The sequence below is a fragment of the Lutjanus erythropterus genome, chromosome 21, assembly GCF_056507025.1.
Source record: "Lutjanus erythropterus isolate fLutEry1 chromosome 21, fLutEry1.hap2, whole genome shotgun sequence".
NCBI classification, from domain to species: domain Eukaryota; kingdom Metazoa; phylum Chordata; class Actinopteri; order Lutjaniformes; family Lutjanidae; genus Lutjanus; species Lutjanus erythropterus.
In genome coordinates this window covers 25821666-25842896 of record NC_139337.1, presented here as the reverse complement: position 1 = coordinate 25842896, position 21231 = coordinate 25821666, and the positions used below count along the sequence as shown (strand labels likewise).

The window sequence follows — 21231 nt, the reverse complement described above, 5'->3', positions numbered from 1 at the left end:
GGAAGAAAAAGGGGTATGCCAGAAAAATAAAAATCATACCTTGAATAAGGTGTTTTCCCTGAGCCTTTAAGCTGCAATTCCCATACTTCTCCTTTCCTGTAAGGAAATAAGGAAAATAAATCAAAGTTTTAATCTGATGATACACCTTACATATTCTGTGCTTTAAAAATAAAAGGAATGTAACTCAAAAATCTTCTTACCTGTTGGTGTATTGACCGAGGGAATGTGCTCTACCATCGCCCAGCTGACCTGCCCAGTATCCAAACTGACAGAAAGGAAGATACTCATCATTTTCATGTCTGTACACAGGTATTTATTATTTTAAAGAAAATTTCCAGAGATTTCCAAGTTCCCTTGACTTTGTTAATTACTTGGTTTGTTAAGTCGTCAGTTATCTGTTGAGATTAAACTGTTCATGTGACTGGTCAAACAGAAAATCTTCCGTGATTTGATTAAAAGAACCTGTTAAAGAATTCAGGTATCTAGAGGAAAACGATTATTAAAGGTGCTACTCTGGCTTAATTTCTGCCTTTATGTTTAGTTAAACTAATAAAACCAGACATTAACCTTTCATGTTCATGATGCATAAACTGTAAATCCTGCAAAAAAATGAACCTGCAAGCTACACTTTAAGCTGTGGACATACGATTGAAACAGTGTACAACTGTTTTTATAAGTAAATTATACGTTTTATATATTTAATATATTTGAAAACATGTTTTTGAATTGTAAAGTACCTCTTTTTCACACATCTGTTTTTGAATAACTTCTTATAAAACAGTCAAGTCTGACCACTGTTGGTAATTTGGACAAAATGTTTTGTTCGTATCAAGTTTGTATTCATTTAATTCAAGCTGAAATACCTAAAGAATTTGGAGCAAACTCTACCTGATGACCTCCATATCTGTGTGCGAGTGGTACAGATCCTGGAAACAGTCTTCCACCACTGGCGTAATGCAGGAACTCATCAGTGTGTGTTGCAGCCACGTCTACATCCAAGATCCCTTCAATGACGTCCTGCAGGGACAAGTTGAAATGTAAATTGATTCCTCTGTTATTAAATAAACTGTATGTGATGCTGACAGTGATATTACAAACACCACCTTGGACACTGCTGCCAGTCTTAATGGGCCTTTCAGCGGGGTTGGAAAGGATCTGGAGAAGAGGCAGTTCTTCACGGTGCGAACAAAGTTGCCATCAACCTCATCGACTGGGAATGCTTCTGCAGAGAGGACAGACTGGTGGTCAGCTTTCACTGTGTTGATCTCTATTAAAATATACTGACCTGGAAGAATCAGTTTTACCTATGAGTTTCTTGCAGGACACGCTGAACTGGTTCAGGTCCAGTATGAGGTTTGAAACACTCGTGTTCCACCTGGATCTGAACGTGTCTGATGCCGTTTCATGGTGACCGTGGCAGTCACGGTCTGCACTCTGGCAGGACTCCAAGGCATAAACAGGGATGAAGCTGGCTGCTGCTACTAGAGCAGTGACTAACACTGTGTGGACAGGACTGGACATTTCCACAGGCAAAGCCGTTACCTTAAGTGTAGCTGCAATGAAAGCAATGACGAAGATTTAAATAAATTTAATAAAGTAATGAAATATGTTCTCCAGCTAATCATCACAAAGCAAACAGCAGTGGTGGAGAAAATACTCTGACTCTAGTATGCCTAGTGCAGGGTTTCTGCAGGTTTTAAGAAGTTAAATTTAGGACTTTTTAAGGTTATTAATACCAATTTCACTATAAAAGTAAGAGCATGAGAAGGAAATTCAGAAACCCAGAATTACTTGCAAAGTAAAAAAAAAAAAAATGCACTCCCATATGACTGAGGTTTAGCACATTTGACAAAATAAATGTAACCACAGATTAGTAATTTCAACATTATTTAAATTTTAAGGTTGTAACTACCTGACACATTCTTTAGTAGTTTAATCTATAAAAACATACTTACTGATCATATGTTTTGCATCTAAAGTCCCAACCTACAACATAACTAGTTAACGTAACTTGTGAGATGTAGTGTAGTTTAGACAAGTGAAATGTATAACAGTACTTCTCATTAGTTACTGTGACCCACCCCTAAATTATGCCATAATGCATATGGTGGAAATAAAACTATAGGTAAACATACTTTAGCTCAGTCTGTTATCAACATATTCTATATATACTGCCTGGCCAAAAAAACAAGTCACGTACTCTAATATTTCGTTGGACTGCCTTTATCTTTGATTATTTGCCATGGCAATGTTTGGATACGTTTCTGCAATGTCACAACATTTATTTCTTGCATTAATTTTTCGCTCTTTTTGCTCCAGAGTCCAGTCTTTATGCTCCCTGGCAAGTTGAAGCCTTTTTCTCCGATCAGCCTCACTGATAAATGGTTTTCTTAAGGCCACACAGCTGTTTAGTCCCAATCCAGAGAGTTCTCTTCACATTGTGCACATGGAAATGCTCTTACTTTTACTATTAAACATAGTAGTAGGCCTGCATGATATAGTCAAAAAACCTATCATGACAGTGAAGTTTCATATCAGTCAACATCGATAATTATTGATTGTGTAAGTTGTGACTGATGATATGTTGTGTACTACAAAGGGTAGAAGTGGCTGAGGGTTTGTTGTATTATATTAATTAATAATCATCAGTAATGTGGCTATGATGCCTAAGTGAGTAAAGGCAAACATGAGATCAGCTGGAACAGTCTGATAAATTCTCAAAATGACACCACTTAACTGTAACACAGCCTTTAAAACCAGGAGAAGACAACACTTCTGACATATCACGATAACGATATCCAAAATCTATCACGATATCTAGTGTCACATCACAATACAATAGAATATCATTATATTGCCCAGCCCTACATAGTAGTGACTTGTAATGTTGTTTTTTGACGATTTGATTTCACCAAACGTTTAAGTGAACTCCGATCATGATCATTCAAGATTTTTTTCTGACCACATTTCCTCCTCAAAGATGATGGTTGACCTCTATCCTTCCAGGTCTTAATAAAGCGTTGGACAGTTCTTAACCCAATTTTAGTAGTTTTAGCAGTTTCCTTACTTGTTTTCTGTCCTAGATGCAGACCAATAATTTGACCCCTCTGAAACAGAGTAAGGATGTGTCTTTAGACACGGTTGATAAATAAATGAGAAGCTACTCTCTGAATCAGTTGGGGTTAAATAACTTGTTTCCAGCTGAAACATACACTGATCAGGCATAACACTGAGGACGAGCGGCTCTTTGACACCATGCTAACAGTGTCACAGCACCGCAGCGGCTAAAGGCGATGCTGCTGGGGGAGAACTGGACTAACACGGCCCAGCACCTGACTGAAGACCAGTGGGCTCAGACTGGAGCCAAACGCAAGACCCTGCTGTGCTCCACCGTGGGACGGTCCGCACAGTGGACGGTGGTTCACCGTCACGGAAAACATGGTGGTTAACTGGCGAAATCATCTACCCCTTCTCCTCCTCCAGGGGCAGGGCTTTTAAACACACTACACTTCTTTTGATTATCACTCCTTTGTTTTTGTAAAAAATTAGAGAAGCTTGTTTTTAATCAGTTAAATGATTATATGGTCTCCCACAATATTTTTGAAAAATACCAGTCTGGCTGTCGAGCCAATCACAGCACAGAGACGGCACTGGTCAGGATTGTTAATGACCTGATTGTGGCGTTTTAGGTCAGACACTTTTTAATCTTTACATGCTGCCACTTGGAAACGTCATCAGGAGGCACGGCATCAGTTTCCATAGTTATGATGATGATGCACATCAAGTCCTGGATGGCAGAAAACTTTCCTCAACTCAACCAGGATAAAACGGAGGTCTTAATTATTCAAGCTCAGAGAGAGAAACTTAACGCAAAACTGCAAGAAATGACACTAAAACCCTGTCAACAAGTGAAAAACCTTGGAGTTATCTTTGATTTGAATCTTAGTTTTGATTGCATGAAAAATGCTATATAAATACAGTTTGATTGATTGATTGATAACATTATGAACACCTGCCTAATACTGTGTTGGTCCCCCTTTTGCGGCCAAAACAGCCTTGACCTGTCGAGGCATGGACTCCACTAGACTCCTGAAGGTGTGCTGTGGTATCCGGCACCAAGATGTCAGCAGCAGATCCTTTAAGTCCTGTAAGTTGCGAGGTGGGTCCTTCATGGATCGGACTTGTTTGTCCAGCACATCCCACAGACGCTCGATTGGATTGAGATCTGGGGAATTTGGAGGCAAAGTCAGCACCTCAAACTCGCTGTTGTGCTCCTCAAACCATTCCTGAACCATTTTTGCTTTGTGGCACGGCGCATCATCCTGCTGAAAGAAGCCACAGCCATCAGGGAACACTGTTTCCATGAAAGAGTGTACGTGGTCCGCAGCAATGCTTAGGTAGGTGGTACCTGTCAAAGTAACATCCACATGGATGACAGGACCCAAGGTTTCCCAGCAGAACATTGCCCAAAGCATCACACTGTCTCCATCAACTTGTCTTCTTCCCATAGTGCATCCTGGTGCCATGTGTTCCCTAGGTAAGCGACGCACACACACCCGGCCATCCACGTGATGTAAAAGAAAACGTGATTCATTAGACCAGGCCACCTTCTTCCATTGCTCCGTGGTCCAGTTCTGATGCTCACGAGCCCACTGTTGGCGCTTTTGGCGGTGCACAGGGGTCAACATGGACACCCTGACTGGTCTGCGCCTGTGCAGCCCCATACGCAACAAACTGCGATGCACTGTGTATTCTGACACCTTTCTATCAGAACCAGCATTAACCTCTTCAGCAATCTGAGCAACAGTAGCTCGTCTGTTGGATCGGACCATACGGGCCAGCTTTCGCTCCCCACGTGCATCGATGAGCCTCGGCCGCCCATGACCCTCTCGCCGGTTCACCACTGCTCCTTCCCTGGACCACTTTTGATAGATACTAACCACTGCGGCCCGGGAACAACCCACAAGAGCTGCAGTTTTGGAGATGCTCTGACCCAGTCGTCTAGCCATCACAATCTGGCCCTTGTCAAACTCGCTCAAATCCTTACGCTTGCCCATTTTTCCTGCTTCTAACACATCAACTTTGAGGACAAAAAGTTCACTTGTTGCCTAACGTATCCCACCCACTAACAGGTGCCATGATGGAGATAATCAGTGTTCTTCACTTCACCTGTCAGTGGTCGTAATGTTATGCCTGGTCAGTGTATTAATCACATAATATTCACCAGTATTTATCCAATGGAAGACTCTTACCTATATGCTCAGTCAAATCCAGCCGGTGACTTTTTTTTTGGCCAAGCAGTGTAGTTAACAGCGTTAGCTCTACTGCAAACGCCAATAACAGTTACATTAGCTCTTAGCTAGCCAGCTACAACATCATCTCAAATATTCTAGGTTACTACTTTTCTGGAAACTCCTGTGATGCACGTTTTTATAGTTTTAGTTTTAACTTAAACGCCCGTTTATATCTGACATCGTATTCCGGGTCACATTTTGGATTTTTAAGGAATTTAGCTACTTATGATCCTCTCAACTCTTAACCATCTACGGCTAGCGATATACTTTTTTAGACATGACCCGCCCTACTCGGCCTCTGATTGGCTTAACGGGGTGACTCTGTCCAATCACACTTCGTACACATAAATCAAACCAATGCACACCAACGAAGCCAACGAGCAATAGCCAATCAGAGGCAGAGTAGGGCGGGTCGTCCTTGTTTGGAACGTCATCAGCCGACGACGGTTTGCTTTTTTTTTTCCGGTTCCGCTTACATATATAACTTGTCCCAATGCACGCTACTGGCGAACATGGCGGGTCCGTGGTGGAGGCAATGCCGGAGGTTGAGTACAAACTGTACGAGCACGAGTTTGTATGAAACCGTGTGGCACTTTAATAGCAGGTCCTTGTCCGCAGCTGCGTCCTTTCTGGGGCGGTCATCCTGCAGCTCCAGGCCGGGGAACGAGGTGAGTTTGCGGGGACACCCGGCTGGAAGTCCTGCTGTCAAATCCAGGAAGGTCATACATACATATCGCCGAGCTGTCATCCAGCCTTACTGAGTGTTGGTTTTATTCATCTGACGGGTTTATTACTTCAGTGTTTGTTGCTTTCCTGGCAGTGTCACTACCATTTTTGTTTAGCAAAAGGTTGCATGTAAGAATTTCTTAAATGAACGGTGACTTGTTGCAGAGGGTGTTGGCTTATTCTGAGCTTACTCAGCTGGCAGAAAGGTCAAGACCTGCTCCTGATACTACGTTAAGCTCTGTCCTTTACTCAGCCAGCTGTCCACCTGAACCTAACCAATGTCTGCTCAAATCCCCATTCATTTACACCCTACATTCATTCATTTGTCATTGACTTAAGTGTGTCACTCCATATTTCCATAGCAAAACACTTATTAATACTAAAGAGAAGAAAAACTACAAAGTTTCAAAATAAGATGAAGCATGTTGCCTGTGTTTTATGTGACCTGATTAATTTAAGTAGGAACCAGGATTTTTAGATTATTTGTATTATTATTATTTTATTATAACAGGTAACTTTTCAGTTGCTCTTTGTGTAATTTATATCTACTATCACACAGGTCTATATGTATTTAAAGCCTTCTCTGAGCATTGAGGAATGTAATTCCTTGTGGAGAAAGTTGGACTGCACAATATAATTTCTTTTTAAATCATACCCTTAGAATTTTTGTTACTTAAAAAACAATGAAAATCATGATGTTGTGAATTTTTTGGGGGTCTGTACCAAACAAACATGTTTTCTTACACCCAGAGAGCAAGATTTGCAGGCCAGGGCATCTCTGCTCACTTGGACATATTTTGATTAATTGTGCAGCCTTACTGTAAATTAAATATAGTAACACAGGGGCCTAAAAGTTTTAAAAGTCTTTTCCAAGTGGTTAGGAGCGAAAGTCTTGGAGAAATCGGGGTGCAAAATTAACTTATTTGTCCTATGTTGTCATGTCCTCTTGATCTTTCAGGGGCGGCCGTCAGCTCTACCAACACAGACAAACCTGAAAATTTTAAACGTAACCTCATTTCTCACCAGGTGAGTTTGTAACCTGCACATTGTTATTATCACCTTATGCTCCCAGACACTTTTTGGCACAGTATCATTTTTCAACTTTGGTTAAATGTCAAGCAACGTAAGATGTACACAATCACATGAAATTGTTGTGGGCGTTTTATGTCTTAGTTTTTGTTTGTGTTGTCTTTCTCTACAGACACAAGTCACGGTTGCTGGATCCCACACTACACTCTTGCTGCTGCAGAACGATACACAGTGATGCAAAGCTGAAGGACCCCTTCACGTTAGCCCAGAAAGATTTAAGAGGTTTATATGATGACATCAGAAAGGTACATTTTTCAGACTAGAATATTGGTTGGTTAGAAATTAATTTTACTGCCATGTTATGTTCAGCAGATGTTCATATCAGAAATTATTTGATTATTATTGAAATAACAGTAAAACTAAATTTTATGACTGTGCCTCACAGGAGCTTTTCGTATCCAAAGAAGAGCTGAAGGATCTCTGTGATTATTACTTTGATGGCAAAGGCAAGGCCATTCGACCAATGATCGTCGTCCTGATGGCTCGGGCGCTCAACATCCACAGCAACAGAGCCGGGTAAAACTACATCACCCTACATATGTTGTTTTATTTGCTGTTATAGGTAACCCAAAGTGACCTGTGATACAGTTGTAAGAATGACGATGCACCACTCCCTGTAGTGACTCTTAAATTATTTTATGAAGCATAATCCAGGTTTTATGTCAGCTCACCTCCTGTGCCACTTTCTGTCCTCTGCAGGGATTTGCTCCCGGGGCAGAGGGCCATCGCTATGATCTCAGAGATGATCCACACTGCCAGCCTGGTGCACGATGACGTCATAGATGGATCGGATAAACGGAGGGGAAAGAAAACCATCAATGAGCTGTGGGGTGAAAGAAAGGTAAAGGAAATAAAAGCAGATCTTCCTGCTCACATGACTCCTTACCAGGTTATGACTATCATTTGTTTTGTATCTCCTTCAGGCGATCTTGGCCGGAGATTTCATCCTCTCAGCTGCCTCCATGGCGCTGGCTCGTATTGGTAACATCACAGTGGTTAAAGTGTTGTCCCAGGTGATAGAGGACCTGGTGCGAGGTACAGTGTTCCTAATTATTTAGTACATTTTGCCACATCAGCCAGTAATTGTCTTGATTTAAAGGAATAGTTTGTTTGTTTTTTTGTTTTTTTTTGTATGAGATACTTATCCATAGTCTGTGTATCGCCTTCAGTCAGGACTCGAGTGGCTAATCTGGAGACACGGAAAAATTCCTGATGGGCTGTGTATTTTATTGGGCCACAATGCCCTAGTAAACACAATCATTTTATGAAACAGTAATGTAGGCTACACTCAAAACGCCCAGGAGGTTATGGTTAGTCACCTAAATTAGTCGCCACATTAAAAAAAAAAAAAAAAGAAATCAGTTTAAGTCTATGCTATATTTGGAGTGTTTTCACCACTTTCTGTCAGACGGCCTTTTTCCGACAGAAAATTGCTGTTATATAAACCAAGTATCACACATTGACTATAGAGACATAACTCATACAACCCCACTTAAAATATCCAAACTATCCCTTCAAGCTGAATGTTAAACTGTTACTGAACAACTTTGCACAAACTGTCTAGAATCTGCTAATATGTCCATCAACAAACCCTAATCTGAGTAATTTGTGCTTCCAGGAGAATTCATGCAGCTGGGTTCCAAAGAGAACGAGAACGAGAGGTTCAAACACTACCTCGAGAAAACCTTCAAGAAGACAGCGAGTCTTATTGCAAACAGTTGTAAAGCAGTATGTACGTTCTGTCTCCACATGAATATCACAGAGATGGAGAAAAGCCTCGGCTTCCGCGCTCGCTGCTTTTTGTTGACTGTCTCATCTCTTTCATTCAAGGTTTCCATTCTGGTAAACTCTGATCCCGAAGTCCACGAAATAGCCTACCAGTACGGGAAGAACGTTGGCATCGCATTTCAGGTAATTTATGATCTATTAGTATTTCAACCATCTATAATTCGTTTGATAAGCGAGATCCAAAGCTCCATTAAAATGATGATAATCTGCTCTACTGGACGGATGTCTCAGTTACATTTGGTTTATTTCCAGGACGTAATGGTGTGAAAACTTAAATTTTGACTGCCTGTAGGTATATAAAACAATAATATGGTTTCACTTTTCTCTGTTCTGTAGCTGGTGGATGATGTGTTGGACTTCACATCAGGAGCAAGTCACCTGGGGAAACCCTCAGCTGCAGACCTCAAGCTGGGATTGGCCACTGGACCTGTCCTCTTTGCTTGTCAACAGGTGAGACAAACATTGGTCGTAATTGTACATCGGTTCAAACAACTTTTAAAGAGGAAAGTTCAAGACTTCCAGACTCTCAAAGCCTTTATCATCACACCCACCAAAGATTTTGGTGTACATGACTGATTTTGTGTAGATGAAACACCAGATATTTAAAAATCAAACATTTTTTAAGGAGTATATTCAAATTCAGGCAAGTCTGTATGGGCACAGTCACATCCAGGAAGATGGAACAAACGGCATGATTCAGTGTCTGCTGTCAGTTTTTACCTCAGTTTCTTTTTGTTTTTCAGTTTCCTGAGCTCCATGCAATGATCATGAGACGGTTCAGCTCCAAAGGAGACGTAGATCGAGCCTGGCAGTACGTCCTTCAGGTACGACCAATAATACACTGTAAACAGAGGTTTTTGTTAACCATTTCAGTCAATCCATAAACTGCTATAACAGTATCGTACACTTCCATCACAATGTTCTGTTACCAAACTGGGGCCGTGCAATACAACATCTACTGTAGGTAATAAAAACTTCACCGATGCAAATATGCATGATGAACAGTACAGCTCAGCGCTCTCTAAGGATGTCTTCTTCTTCCTCCTCTTCTGTTTCAGAGCGATGGCGTGCAGCAGACCAGATACCTGGCCCAGCGCTACTGTCAAGAAGCCATCAGGCAGATCAGCATGCTGAGGCCGTCGGCGGAGCGAGACGCCCTCATCAGGCTCACTGAGATGGTGCTCACCAGAGACAAGTGAACCTCCACCTGCCGGGCTTCACTTCAGGCAGCTACCTGTGGGAAAGCAGCTCACCCTGCCGCCCCCTCTGTGTCTGCACAGGCGAGGGTCGAACAAAAACGGTGTGAGGAGTGATGGGCGGTTGGTTCGGAAGGACCCCTGCCGCCGGTTTTAGTACCAATTGCGGATGAAAGTGGCAGCAAGATGACATGTCAGAACTCTAAATCAAAATCATGGGATGAAAACAGCATGCAGGGGTCTGGTCTGAACTGATACCTGATTCATGGCTCTCTCAACCGCTAGAAAAAATATACATGAGGCAGAGTTGCTTTATAATATGGTATATAAATACACATGGTTTTTAGTAAATCCTCTGATTCAAATTAGAGCCCGACTGATACTAGATTTTGGGGGCAGATGCCAAAGTTCAGATGCTGATATTCTTTATCCAGAACAATTTTTTGCAATGATACCTCAAAATTGACAAATATCTAACAGAGGCAGGATATTTTACAGTTTAACAACAAACGTTATTTGTCAGGGTGGTGAAACAGTAAACTTTCACTGGTATATTTATTAATTACAAATAAATATTAGGGATGTAATAATACAAGTATTGTGATATCACAAAAAATTCTCAATATCATACCCAACTGTGACAGTATCTACTGTGATATTACATGGTTAATTATTTTATTTGCTTATGTTTATTTATATATTTTGATAAGAATTGCTGCATTGTTTTTGTTTTGCAAGTGCACATATATAATTCAAGTATTCACTGGCAAAACTATTCATGCCAAATTTTTGTGTGGCTACTTTTATTAAAAAAAAAAGGAAAGCAGAACTACTTAACATTAAAAGGAAAAAGAAATTTTATACGAACAAAAAATGTTGTACACATTACATATTATTTATTTAAGTACTTTAGTATTGTTACATCCCTGATAACTATAAATAACATTAAAAAAAAAAAAAGGATCAAAGGGCTTTTCACACTGCACTTAAGGTGCAAATTCACTAAAAATGATAATTGATGCACCTCATAAACCACAGACCCTGGCAGTAACATCAAGATTCATGATAAAAATATTTGCTCTGAGTGGACATGTGTTGGCGGTCAGAGCAGAGTGGTTAAAGTTTTGCAGTGATGTTGTGTAGTGGCAGTAAATGTACAGTTTGCTCATGAAAACTTTGCCGAAAAAGTTCAACACGTTCCCATGTCTTGTTTCCCAGCTGTTGGGTTAAGTGAAGGGGGAGTCTGTGGGATTAAACCGGAACAGAGCGAGCCGATCTTGGGCTGTAGAGTGGACTCTGCTCTGCCTCTGTTACAAAATGTGGATAAAATATGTTTCCAATATTTTTTTTACAGGGTACCAGCCTTGCTGTTTACATGTGTATTGTCAAAAAAAAAAAATAGACATGAAGTTTCAATATATGCATCAGGTCATGTTAATGACTGTCAGACAGCTGCACTGTTAAAAAACAAAAATAAGAAAGTATTTCTGTTGTGAGTGAAAAAACAAGCCTGACTCACTTGTGGTCCAAATGGGCTGAGCTGAGAAAACAGTGTGAAAAGGCCTAAATGTACATAAAATCCTGCCCATAAAGTTAACAAATTAAAACAACTGGCATTTTGTTCTGTAGAAGAAAAGAAATTTTCATATATATGTGTATTAGACATATATAGCTGTGACAGGTCAACATCAGGCTCATAATATCGGTTGAGTGACGTATCGGTCGGGCTCTAATTAGGATTTCCTGAATGGTATCAACAGTTTTGATTTGGAAAAGGAAATATTATTAACTTAAAAGGCACTGAAAGCTGCAACCCAACAATTCATTACATTAAGTACTGTAACTGCAACGACCTCCCGGGCCTCAGAACCAGCCAACTGTGACGTGACGGATTGTTTCGCGCTGGCGCTGAGCCGTGGAGACGCTGCAAAATCTGTGCGATTCCAAACGCAACGGAAGTGAGACTTTGTCATGGGTGTGTCATCGTCTTTCGAGATCCGTCCACACCTCCGAGGCCAAAAAGTCATGTGTCTTTTTTTGACTTGTGAAATGTTATGAGGTTACTGCCCTGTAACAACCAAGGCCTTAACATCTGCAATGACTGTGTGCTCAATAAACCTACTATAATGTTTTTTATTTAAACTAAGTCTTTGCTCCTTCTTTAAAAAAAAAATCCCTTTAAGTGACCACACATGCATGTTGTACATAGAATTGTTTATTATAAAAGACTGTACATTAATTTTTCAATCAACATATTATATGTACAAATGAAGGGCAGACAGGGATAGATTTCAATATTTCTACCCATGAAGTTGAGCTGGAACACTTTTCTTAAATTGGAAAGCAAACGGGCAAAATATCAAGGCATTAGCTGCAGTATCCTGAAATGGTAATGAATGCATTTGGAGGTCAAAAATTAGGTCGTGTTAGATGAACGTTCAAGGGCCAACAGAAAAAAAAAAAAAATACAATGTTATAATAATGATTCCTAGACCTGAGTGAAACCTAATATTGATTGGCTGATTTTAGTTAAAATATGTACACCTGTGCAGCCCAGAGGATTTCATGTTCAGAGCATTCAACATGGTCCTTGAACCCAGAGCAGGTAGGTCACATAGTTGCTTTGTGAAAGACTGAGGAGAGGAGGTATTAGAGTTGTTTATTGGTCTGCGTTACACCTGAATTGTCACATGGCAGTGTCAGGCACGACAATTCCAGTCTGGTCATCATCACTGCTTCACGCCACCTGCAGTCTGTCAGAGTCTCATTATTGCCAATGGATCCTACAGGTTTCATGTGGATTAGTATAAAGTTAATAACAGTGATGTGACAAAGGGGTAGTTTGGATTATTTCAAGCGTGGTTCTATGAGGTACTTATTGATAGTGAGTGTGTTATCTACAGTAGATGGCAGCTGGAATGTCCCCAGTTTGGAAAAGCAATAAGAGCCCTCGTGTAGGAAGCTAAGCAAAGTGCTGCTGTGGACAGGGTCAGCAGCAAAACTACATTTTACACCACAAAAAAAAACAAAAAAAAACACTCCACATAAAACTGCCAGGTAAAGTGTACTCTATATTTAGAATATTTTCACTGCTTAACCTTGCTGTCAGGCAGCCTCTTCTGTCGAGAAACTGCTGTTACATAAGCCACATATCTCTCTCCACACCAACCAAACTTCATTCTCAAAATCAGCACTTTTACCTGGCAGAACTCAGGAGCTGCTGCTCTACCGCTGCCACGATCTGTTAGTTCGTTTGTGTCATTTTGCGACTTCGATGAATCCAAACTAATCCTTTAAAACACTAAAGTCACACAATAACACAAACAAACAAACCGATTGAGGCATCAGTAGACCAGCAAATCCCATGTTCTGCGAGGTAGAATTACTGATTTTGCCTATGGAGTCTGGTTGGTTTGAAGATAGTGATATTCGGCTAATATAACGGCAGTTTCCTGTCAGAAAACACTGTCTGAATGCAAGGTAAAGTGGTAAAAATAGTAGAAAAAATATTGCTATACTTAAACTTTTGTTTTTTTGTTGTTTAGGTCGGCCCTTTTTACTGTTTTAACTTTTTAGCTAGCAAGCAAACAACTGTCAATGGCTATGTCTAAAATCATTCACTACTCACTATATAGGGATTTCTATGTAGAGGACTTCACAGTGAGCTTATATAGTAAAGAAAAAACACTTTCGGACTTTCCTTTATCAAACCAATGCCGCCCGCCATCTACTGTAAGTAACGCACTGACCATTAATAAGTACATCATAGAACCCCGCTTGAAATAATTCGAACTGTCCCTTTAAAATGTTTGATAATAAGCCAAAAAATGGAATGTGTTCTCTATCTTCAAACAGATCTAAATGCATGAAAAAGTAAACTCCATTTCATTTTTCATGAAGCAAATCAACATTTGGAGGGTGAGACCATGAGAAGGCCTGAAATTCAGAGTGTAAAAAGTTCAGTGATTTCAACAGTGTCATAAAAATTAAAAAAAAAAAAAAGGTGAATACATTTACAACATAATGTAAGCATAATGGCAATAAACTTAAGATTACATTATATCTCTTAAAATTTTTTGCATGCTTTAACGCCAAGACTGATTTTTTTTTTAGGAGTAATTGTTTGTCTTTGAAATACCATATACAGTATTTAAAATTTGTAAATTATCGACAGGCCATCTGCGTTTTTTTTATTTTTACGAATGAGCCTTACGGAGTCGAGGAGGGCACCACTAATGAAAACTATCATATAATCGACATTCACTGAATTCACATTACATAAACCCAAAGTGGCTGCAGCTCAAGTTATATACAACTGCTAGTACAAACACTTCAACTGAAGGTGTCTACATGATATTAATGCTTTATTTCTTCCATCAAACCTAATACTCTTAAGTCTTACTCCGAATCTTTGTCCAGGCAAGATCATGTTGTACATCCTTCAGCTGTGTGACCATCGTCTTTGTGAGCATGTGCAGTCCGGTTCTTTAGAAACTTTAGTTTGTATTTTTTACATATTCCATAAATGTCCCCCACCCGCCCATATAACACCAAAATAAACTAAATAGATATTACTTTTCATTTTATTTGCAATCAGTAAGGGAAAGAACATTCTGTCATATCAAAAGGGGATCATACAGTTATGTCTATGCGAGTCAGGAGTCAAAGATTGCTGCGGTCAGTCTCTCAGTGGATTATGATATGACTGAATAAATAGACTGTACTGTTTTAACTGCCAGGTCCCTTCAGTCAGCGTAGTGCATGATGGACTCAACGTAGTTGCCAGGGAACAGTCCGGTGACGCCGTTGCAGACGCCCTCGAACCAGCCGTCGTCGTTCTTCTTGATGACGTAAATGATCGCCCCTTCCATGAAAGTCAACTCGTCATCCTTGTCCTTGCTGTAGTCGTAAATGGCCACCACTGGAAACAGGAGGGGAGAAGTTTGTTCAGGACAGGAGTAATAGCGAGTATCCGATGCAAGACGTAAGGGTCGTCCATGCCAAGGATAATAACAATATATAATGGATACTGATGACCTGTTATTGCAGTATGTTGCACAGAGAAACAAAAGGAAAACCACAAGAATATGGGTTCACAAAATTCTTCAAGTGGGGTAAAAGAATCCAATACTTTGCTATGAGAGTTGTCATCTTGAGAAGATAAAGGTAGTTATTATCCAAAACTGATTGTGCTTTGAGCAAACCTTTTTCAATGTAGTTCTTGGGCGCCCACTGCGGGTCTCCGTCAGCGTAAGGGTCGTTGTACTGCACGACAGAGGCGTCCTCCTCCTCGTAATCAACCGGAGGCGGTGGCGGAGGGGGAGGAGAGTCATCGAACATGGGCATGTCATCTGGAGGCGGAGGGGGAGGAGGAGTGGGAGTATCTGCAACTGTTGAGCAGACACAGGAGGTGAGATTCAAAGACTCAAGAGGTCAAAGATCACTGGCCAACATGGAGGAGGCGGTGGCCGAATCATGCAGAATAAACGGTGCAGACATGCAGAAGAGTGTGTGCATGGAAGGTAGTTGAATATTAAATTCATCACAGTGAGGACCTCCCACTTAATAGGATCATAGACTCCATGTTTAAGCCTCTTAAGTGGTTTGTGTAGTTTGTGCTCCTTTCATTGTGACACTGAAACTCTATTCAGACATGCACATGTGGGGAAAAAGGGCATTGCACAGGATTTATGAACACTGATCTTATGATGATTACATGCAGAGTCATGCTATTCAGTCCCTCCAGGATTCCACAGCTTTTTTGGGGGGATTGTTGCGGCCTGATTTCACACCAGCTTCTCTTTAAAAATTGTGATGCATGATGACATCTTGTTAGGTGTTTGTTATAGGCAAGCAAGGGAAAAAAAAGTGTTTTTTGTATAACTAGCTCAGTCAAAACAACACAAAATTACAAAATATAATATAGCATATATAATAAATAATACAACTCTGAGTCAGATTATTGAAATGCAGGGAACTGTTATGATTGATGGAACTTGCGGGAAGTTGCTGTGATTGGACAAAATTGCACAGCTGTGCAGAATTCACAGAGATTGGTTGAATTTGCATCAATTGTTGTGATCGCAACCTCCTGGAGAGACTGAATATTTAGTAGATTATAGGTTTGTATGACAGCATCTACACTGGGGAAGAAGCTATAAAAAGCTAAGTAGATAACTATACAACCATTTTATCAACTTTTTTTTTAAAAATCTAACACTATAACTGCTGTAAACCTGTTTGTTTAACATTCATCCTGTCCAAATTTTGCTGCTTTCTGACATGGAATAAAGCAACTAATATTTGCTCAACTGTAATATTTGATGGTACTGCAGGTTTTAAACCAGCAGGGGGAAGCAAAGAGCCCCATCTTCTCCAGTCCTGTTTTGCAGCCACCTTTGGCACTTTTTCCTCTAAACATTATCATTCACCTCAGCTCAAACCTGCAGTGCTACACCAACATTCAGTGTACGAAAACCAAGCTTCAGTCAGCGATAAAACCCCCTACATGACACTAAATCACAAAAAGCACAGTCGGTGGCAGCCATGACAATCTCACTGCACATATTTTAAATAAAAAGGGATTATTACCCCACTGGTACTAAGAAACAGTAAAAAAAAAACTCTTTCATAGCTGAAGAAAAAAATCTGTCTCCAAACTGCAGATAAAGCTACTTAAAAAGTTGCATAAACCATGACGAGACTCTAATGAGACATATTCTTGCAAGAGGTTGGTATTAATTGTTCTCAACTGACAGTGAGGAGGGAGAGGATGAAAAAGCACAATGCATGCTAGGTGTTCTGGAAAATTGGGATAGTTGGCAGTGATAAGGAGGGGAAAGTATGTCTTTAGCCTCTTCACTTACTGCTCTCCTGCATCCTGGCCACAAAGCCAGTCAGAGGTATCTGTGGAGTCAGCTGGGGCATGGGGGGAGGAGGAGGAGCGATAGACACTGAAAGCCAGCGGCGAAGAGACAGAGAGGCAGAGAAGGACACAAATAAAAACAGAGAGAAAGCCCATCAGTCACCAAGAACGAACAGAAGACAGTTAAGAGTGCACCCCAATCCCAAGCAAACACAACACCAACATGGACACTGCAAGAATTGTGAGCTTGTACACGTCTAATATAGAACAGGACAGTGACAGAGCTGAAATGCTTTAGTCAAATGAATTAACCTGTTGGTTAAAAGACAGTTTATAAATTCCAAATTATATTAGATAATTTTTTCATTTTAAACAGAAAATAACCAGATTAATTCATTCGACTGTCTGTGGCTGCAGCACAAATCAGACAGAACTGCTGTAACGCTGAAAAGTTGTGCGGTGACGTCTGTGAGTGTGATGAGATTTCACATGGTATCTGGGGATCACTGAGGCCAGAGGATAAAGCGCGGATTATGTCTGATTTCTGTCAATCAGACAGTTTCCACTCATGGCTCTAAAAGTGAGAGACGCCAGTGGCCAGAGGGAGGCACCGTTTGCCTTGATGTCTTTCAAACTCAACCTAAATCCAGGACCAGCCTGCTGAACTACCTTTAGACCTGTTGTAGGACTTCAGACTTTTCCCAAATCATTTCAGTCTCATTTTAGGAATGCTAAGACTGATCAACAATAGCAAAAATCATTAAGGCCACAGTGCTTCAATACATGCATGTCTTCTTGTCTGATGTCCACTAATGGTTTGGTTCTGTCCAAAATCAACCAGAAACCGTGTTTTACATGAGAAATGCAATTAGATGCAGTACAGTGAATGTGCAAAAGGAAATTCTTAACCATTAGATGCATAAGTGGGTCAATCAGTAACATTTTTACATTAATCATTGCCAACATTTACACTGATTAGTTCTAATTTGGCAGTCACCAATATTTTTAAAGAAATACATAAATGCTTTTTTAAGTGAAATAATTTAGCTTTAAATTTATGCTAAGGAATAATAACATCTATATGGACTGGTGCCAATCGATGCTGCCTCGTACACAGGTATACTAATCTAGGAGTCTTGATTTAAATGATTATTTTAGGAAGCAAAAAGTGGTAACAGGGTTAAGAAACCACTTGGATCTCTTAGAACTTTACAGGGGAGACATTTATGAGTAATAAACATTTGACAGACAAACACAGCTCACAAAGTGTCTGCACTTAAAAGGCTTTTTTGGTAGGATCGTATTATAGATGATTATCAAAACGTGATCTTCATGTGTTTCCTTAAAACTTCATTCTCTAATTCAGAACACAAAATCAATTGAGTTTGTTTATGTTGCAGTTAATGTGAGGTTGACCCGCGCTTTTGGGTAAAATGCCTCAACTATTACAGACATGAGGCACTAGAGGCAGATTTACACCTGGCGCGCGTTGTGCAATCTGTCTCTGGATATCCTGTCTGGTTAAGAGGAAAGAAGCATGTTACTGCCAGGTGTGAATACACACAGAAAACATTGTGATTGGAACGCGATCGGCCACATCTGGAGGTGATCTGGCTCTCACCGTGATCTGATCTTGACCACAAAAATCCTCCAAGTAAATTGAAAGGTCACCCAACTCTGCTTTTTCTTGCTATTTTAAGCTGCAAGTGGTAGCATTAGCCAACAGGCCTTTACTTGAGAAAGTGACTTAAAGGGAAAGTTCACCCCGAAATCAATAAAACATGTTTTTCCTCTCACCTGTAGTGCCATGTATCCATCTAGATAGCTGCAGAGTTTTGGAGATATTGGCCGTAGAGACTTACATAATGGAAATAGATGGCACTTGGCTTGTGGTGCTCAAAGCACCAAAAAAGTTGTGTAACGGGTATAAAACCATATTTATATAAATTCACAGATAAGGGCAGGGGTAAAAATGAACTAACTGCAGGCAGGTAGTGGGTATGAGCAATAATATAACATACAATAAAAAAGCCTAATCAGTCTGCAGGATTTTTTTTATTGCGAATGTCTATAACACAAATGTCGAACCCACATCCTGCCAAACAATGGGGTGTCACTGATCTGACAGCCATGTAGGCTAACTGATAGCTAGAATAGCTGACATAAAGGCAAAAGCTAGTGGAGAATACCAAATTATGGACAACACATCGTCAGTTAGATGTTTGGGAGAAATCCGGTGTGATTAGACACTGTGAGAATAATTTTGTCATCGGCTTCACTGGTTAAAAAAAGTGTCAAAGTATCAGATTTCACAGCCGCAAGATAACATCATCACTGAGGAAACACTGACAGCTGCAGGAGTACAGCAGCTGTGCCAGTACAGAGCACAGGTAAGAGGAAAAATACGTATTGTTGATTTTGAGGTGATCTGTCACTTCAAAAATGCATCCATGTCATTTGTTTTCTTGACTGTGTCGGCTAGCCCCACCTGATTATTCTGCACATCGAGATCCAATTTTGAAGCAGGAAGATTTGAGACAGATGTAAATACAAAAGCCTCTGAACTGGATGTCATGATCTCAGCAATGTATCCAAATATTGATCGCTTGTTAAAACCTATCTAGACAGCAGCTAGTTAAGCTTTTAGCTTCATTTACAGGTTAACTTGTGCCACGCCTGTTAGCGGACATTGATTATCTGCATTTTATCTGTTGTAGAACCCAAGGACGAGACATTCTGCATCAATACTGAAGACATGCCACAGTCGGATAAAAAGCCTTAACCAGCACTTTCAGACTCAAAGGAAAAGTCAATAATTCTGACAGGAATGCAAGCTTGACCTTCAGAAAGCTGTGACTCACTTGCGAATATGAAATACAGGTCTGTGGCTGCAAAAGCTTAGCTTGATTTAGCTTGTGACTGTGCATCACGGTTTGTGAAAAATATGAAGTTCTGTGCCTCAGTGACAGTAAATCAGGCTGTGACTGGAGACAGAAGGGCCTTACTTGAGTTCTGGCCGTAGCCAGGAGTGCCTCCGTTAATATGAGGCTGTTGCTGTGGCTGCTGTTGTTGCTGTTGCTGCTGCTGCTGTTGCTGCTGTTGCTGCTGTAGTTGTTGCTGCTGCTGCAAGGAGAACTGGGAAGTGACCGACGGCGCCCGGCGGTAGGTGCCCGTGGCCGAAACCATAGAGACAGAGGAGTTGGAGGGGTTGTGCCGCGAAATCTGCCGCGAGATGGTTCCAAACTGGGACATTGGAGCGGGGCCCAGACCAGGCCCAGGGGCCACCACTAGAAACACCCAAAGAAAAGGGAAGGAGGAGAGGAAAGACAGGCAGGATCAAAGAGGGAAGGAGAGGGGGTTAGACAGAGGAGACGGAAAGGGGAAGAGGGGGAAAAAAGCACCCAAAACATGAATGATCAAGATCGTAAAAAGATATCAGCTTTTAAATACCAATTAGAGCCCCACAGATTATAAAAAGACAATTAATATCTAATTAAAGGAAGCAGGTGAGCTGGGCAGTAACACAGATTTTACATTGATAATATTGTTACACAGAGATATTTCATGAACGAAAACGAAACACGAGAGTCCCAAAAGGTCGTCCGAATGAATCCTGCACCTGAGGGTTCTTTAGAGGAAGGAAAAGACTGAGTGTGCAAAGAGGAGAGAGCAGCAACAGAACAGCCTGAACCTTCAGATTTCAACACAGCTGGCAGCCAAGATAACTTCTTCACACATTTTTTGATTCCAAATGTCTTTTTGGAGAAATTGCAAGGAGAGGGAGGATTCGTGATCGAGTCCACAGGTGTTTTCGGTACACTGGCCGTCTAGGAATAACCAAATCATCTCTTCGAACAACAGCACTGTTACAGCAACATTAGAGGGATTGTATGAGGTACTCATCCATAGTAATTATATTACCTACAGTAGAGGGCAGTCAACATTCCCCCGGTTTGTCAAAATAATCGCAATATGACTTTTTTTTGTTTACCAAATTGTGCAGCCCTAGTTCAGATTTACCAAAGTCACACATAACTAACCGATTAAGGCAGCAGTAGACCAGCCATTCCTGTGTTTTGCCAAAGTAGTCTGTTGGCTTTGGAGAGAGAGTTAGTTGACTTATTTAATGAAAGTTTCCTGGAGAAAAAGACTGAAAAGTAAAGTGGTGAAAAGTATAGCATACACCTACACTGATACTGATATTTTTAGGTGGCTATGATACATTTTGTTGCTGACCTTGTCCACAACAATGCATTGCTCAGCCTCCTACACT

At 40.7% G+C, this 21231-nt stretch overlaps 3 protein-coding genes across 9 annotated transcripts in view; 1 reads left to right on the top strand and 2 right to left on the bottom strand.

Annotated features, from left to right (window-relative positions):
* LOC146307748 (uncharacterized) overlaps positions 1-2055 on the bottom strand; it is a 29636-nt gene extending 27581 nt beyond the window's left edge. Inside the window, exons 1-6 of the mRNA XM_084746829.1 lie at positions 1956-2055; positions 1305-1553; positions 1104-1222; positions 889-1017; positions 201-265; positions 40-96 (exon numbers count right to left, since the gene is read on the bottom strand). Of these exons, the coding sequence (XP_084602955.1) occupies positions 40-96; positions 201-265; positions 889-1017; positions 1104-1222; positions 1305-1553; positions 1956-1962 (626 nt within the window). The 5' untranslated portion in view covers positions 1963-2055. The remainder of the gene's footprint in view (positions 1-39; positions 97-200; positions 266-888; positions 1018-1103; positions 1223-1304; positions 1554-1955) is intronic.
* Positions 2056-5755: 3700 nt separating this feature from the next.
* Positions 5756-10954, top strand: pdss1 (prenyl (decaprenyl) diphosphate synthase, subunit 1). 2 transcript variants are annotated; one of them, XM_084747157.1, is made up of 11 exons: positions 5759-5962; positions 6979-7046; positions 7222-7354; positions 7495-7625; positions 7809-7950; positions 8033-8144; positions 8728-8837; positions 8940-9020; positions 9234-9347; positions 9641-9721; positions 9956-10954. In XM_084747157.1, exons 1-11 carry the CDS (start codon positions 5807-5809, stop codon positions 10094-10096), a joined length of 1269 nt encoding a protein of 422 aa, XP_084603283.1. In that variant the 5' UTR covers positions 5759-5806; the 3' UTR covers positions 10097-10954. The 2 variants fall into 2 exon arrangements, with proteins under 2 accessions (XP_084603282.1, XP_084603283.1); XM_084747156.1 differs by having other exon boundaries at positions 5756-5962; positions 8728-9020.
* Positions 10955-14658: 3704 nt separating this feature from the next.
* Positions 14659-21231, bottom strand: part of abi1a (abl-interactor 1a) — a 60502-nt gene continuing 53929 nt past the window's right edge. For 4 of the 6 annotated variants that reach the window (XM_084710446.1, XM_084710447.1, XM_084710449.1 and 1 more), the window contains 4 exons: positions 19964-20245; positions 16960-17046; positions 15298-15483; positions 14659-15014 (listed from right to left, as the gene is read on the bottom strand). In XM_084710446.1, coding sequence (XP_084566572.1) covers positions 14839-15014; positions 15298-15483; positions 16960-17046; positions 19964-20245 — 731 coding nt within the window. In that variant the 3' untranslated portion in view covers positions 14659-14838. The remainder of the gene's footprint in view (positions 15015-15297; positions 15484-16959; positions 17047-19963; positions 20246-21231) is intronic. The other 2 variants (XM_084710448.1, XM_084710451.1) reach the window with 2 other exon arrangements.

Coding starts and splice junctions, on each gene's coding strand:
- pdss1 (XM_084747156.1), top strand. CDS start 5,807: ATGGCGGGTCCGTGGTGGAGGCAATGCCGGAGGTTGAGTACAAACTGT. Junction 7,047..7,221: donor GTAACCTCATTTCTCACCAG/GTGAGTTTGTAA, acceptor CTTTCTCTACAG/ACACAAGTCACGGTTGCTGG. Junction 7,626..7,808: donor ATCCACAGCAACAGAGCCGG/GTAAAACTACAT, acceptor TGTCCTCTGCAG/GGATTTGCTCCCGGGGCAGA.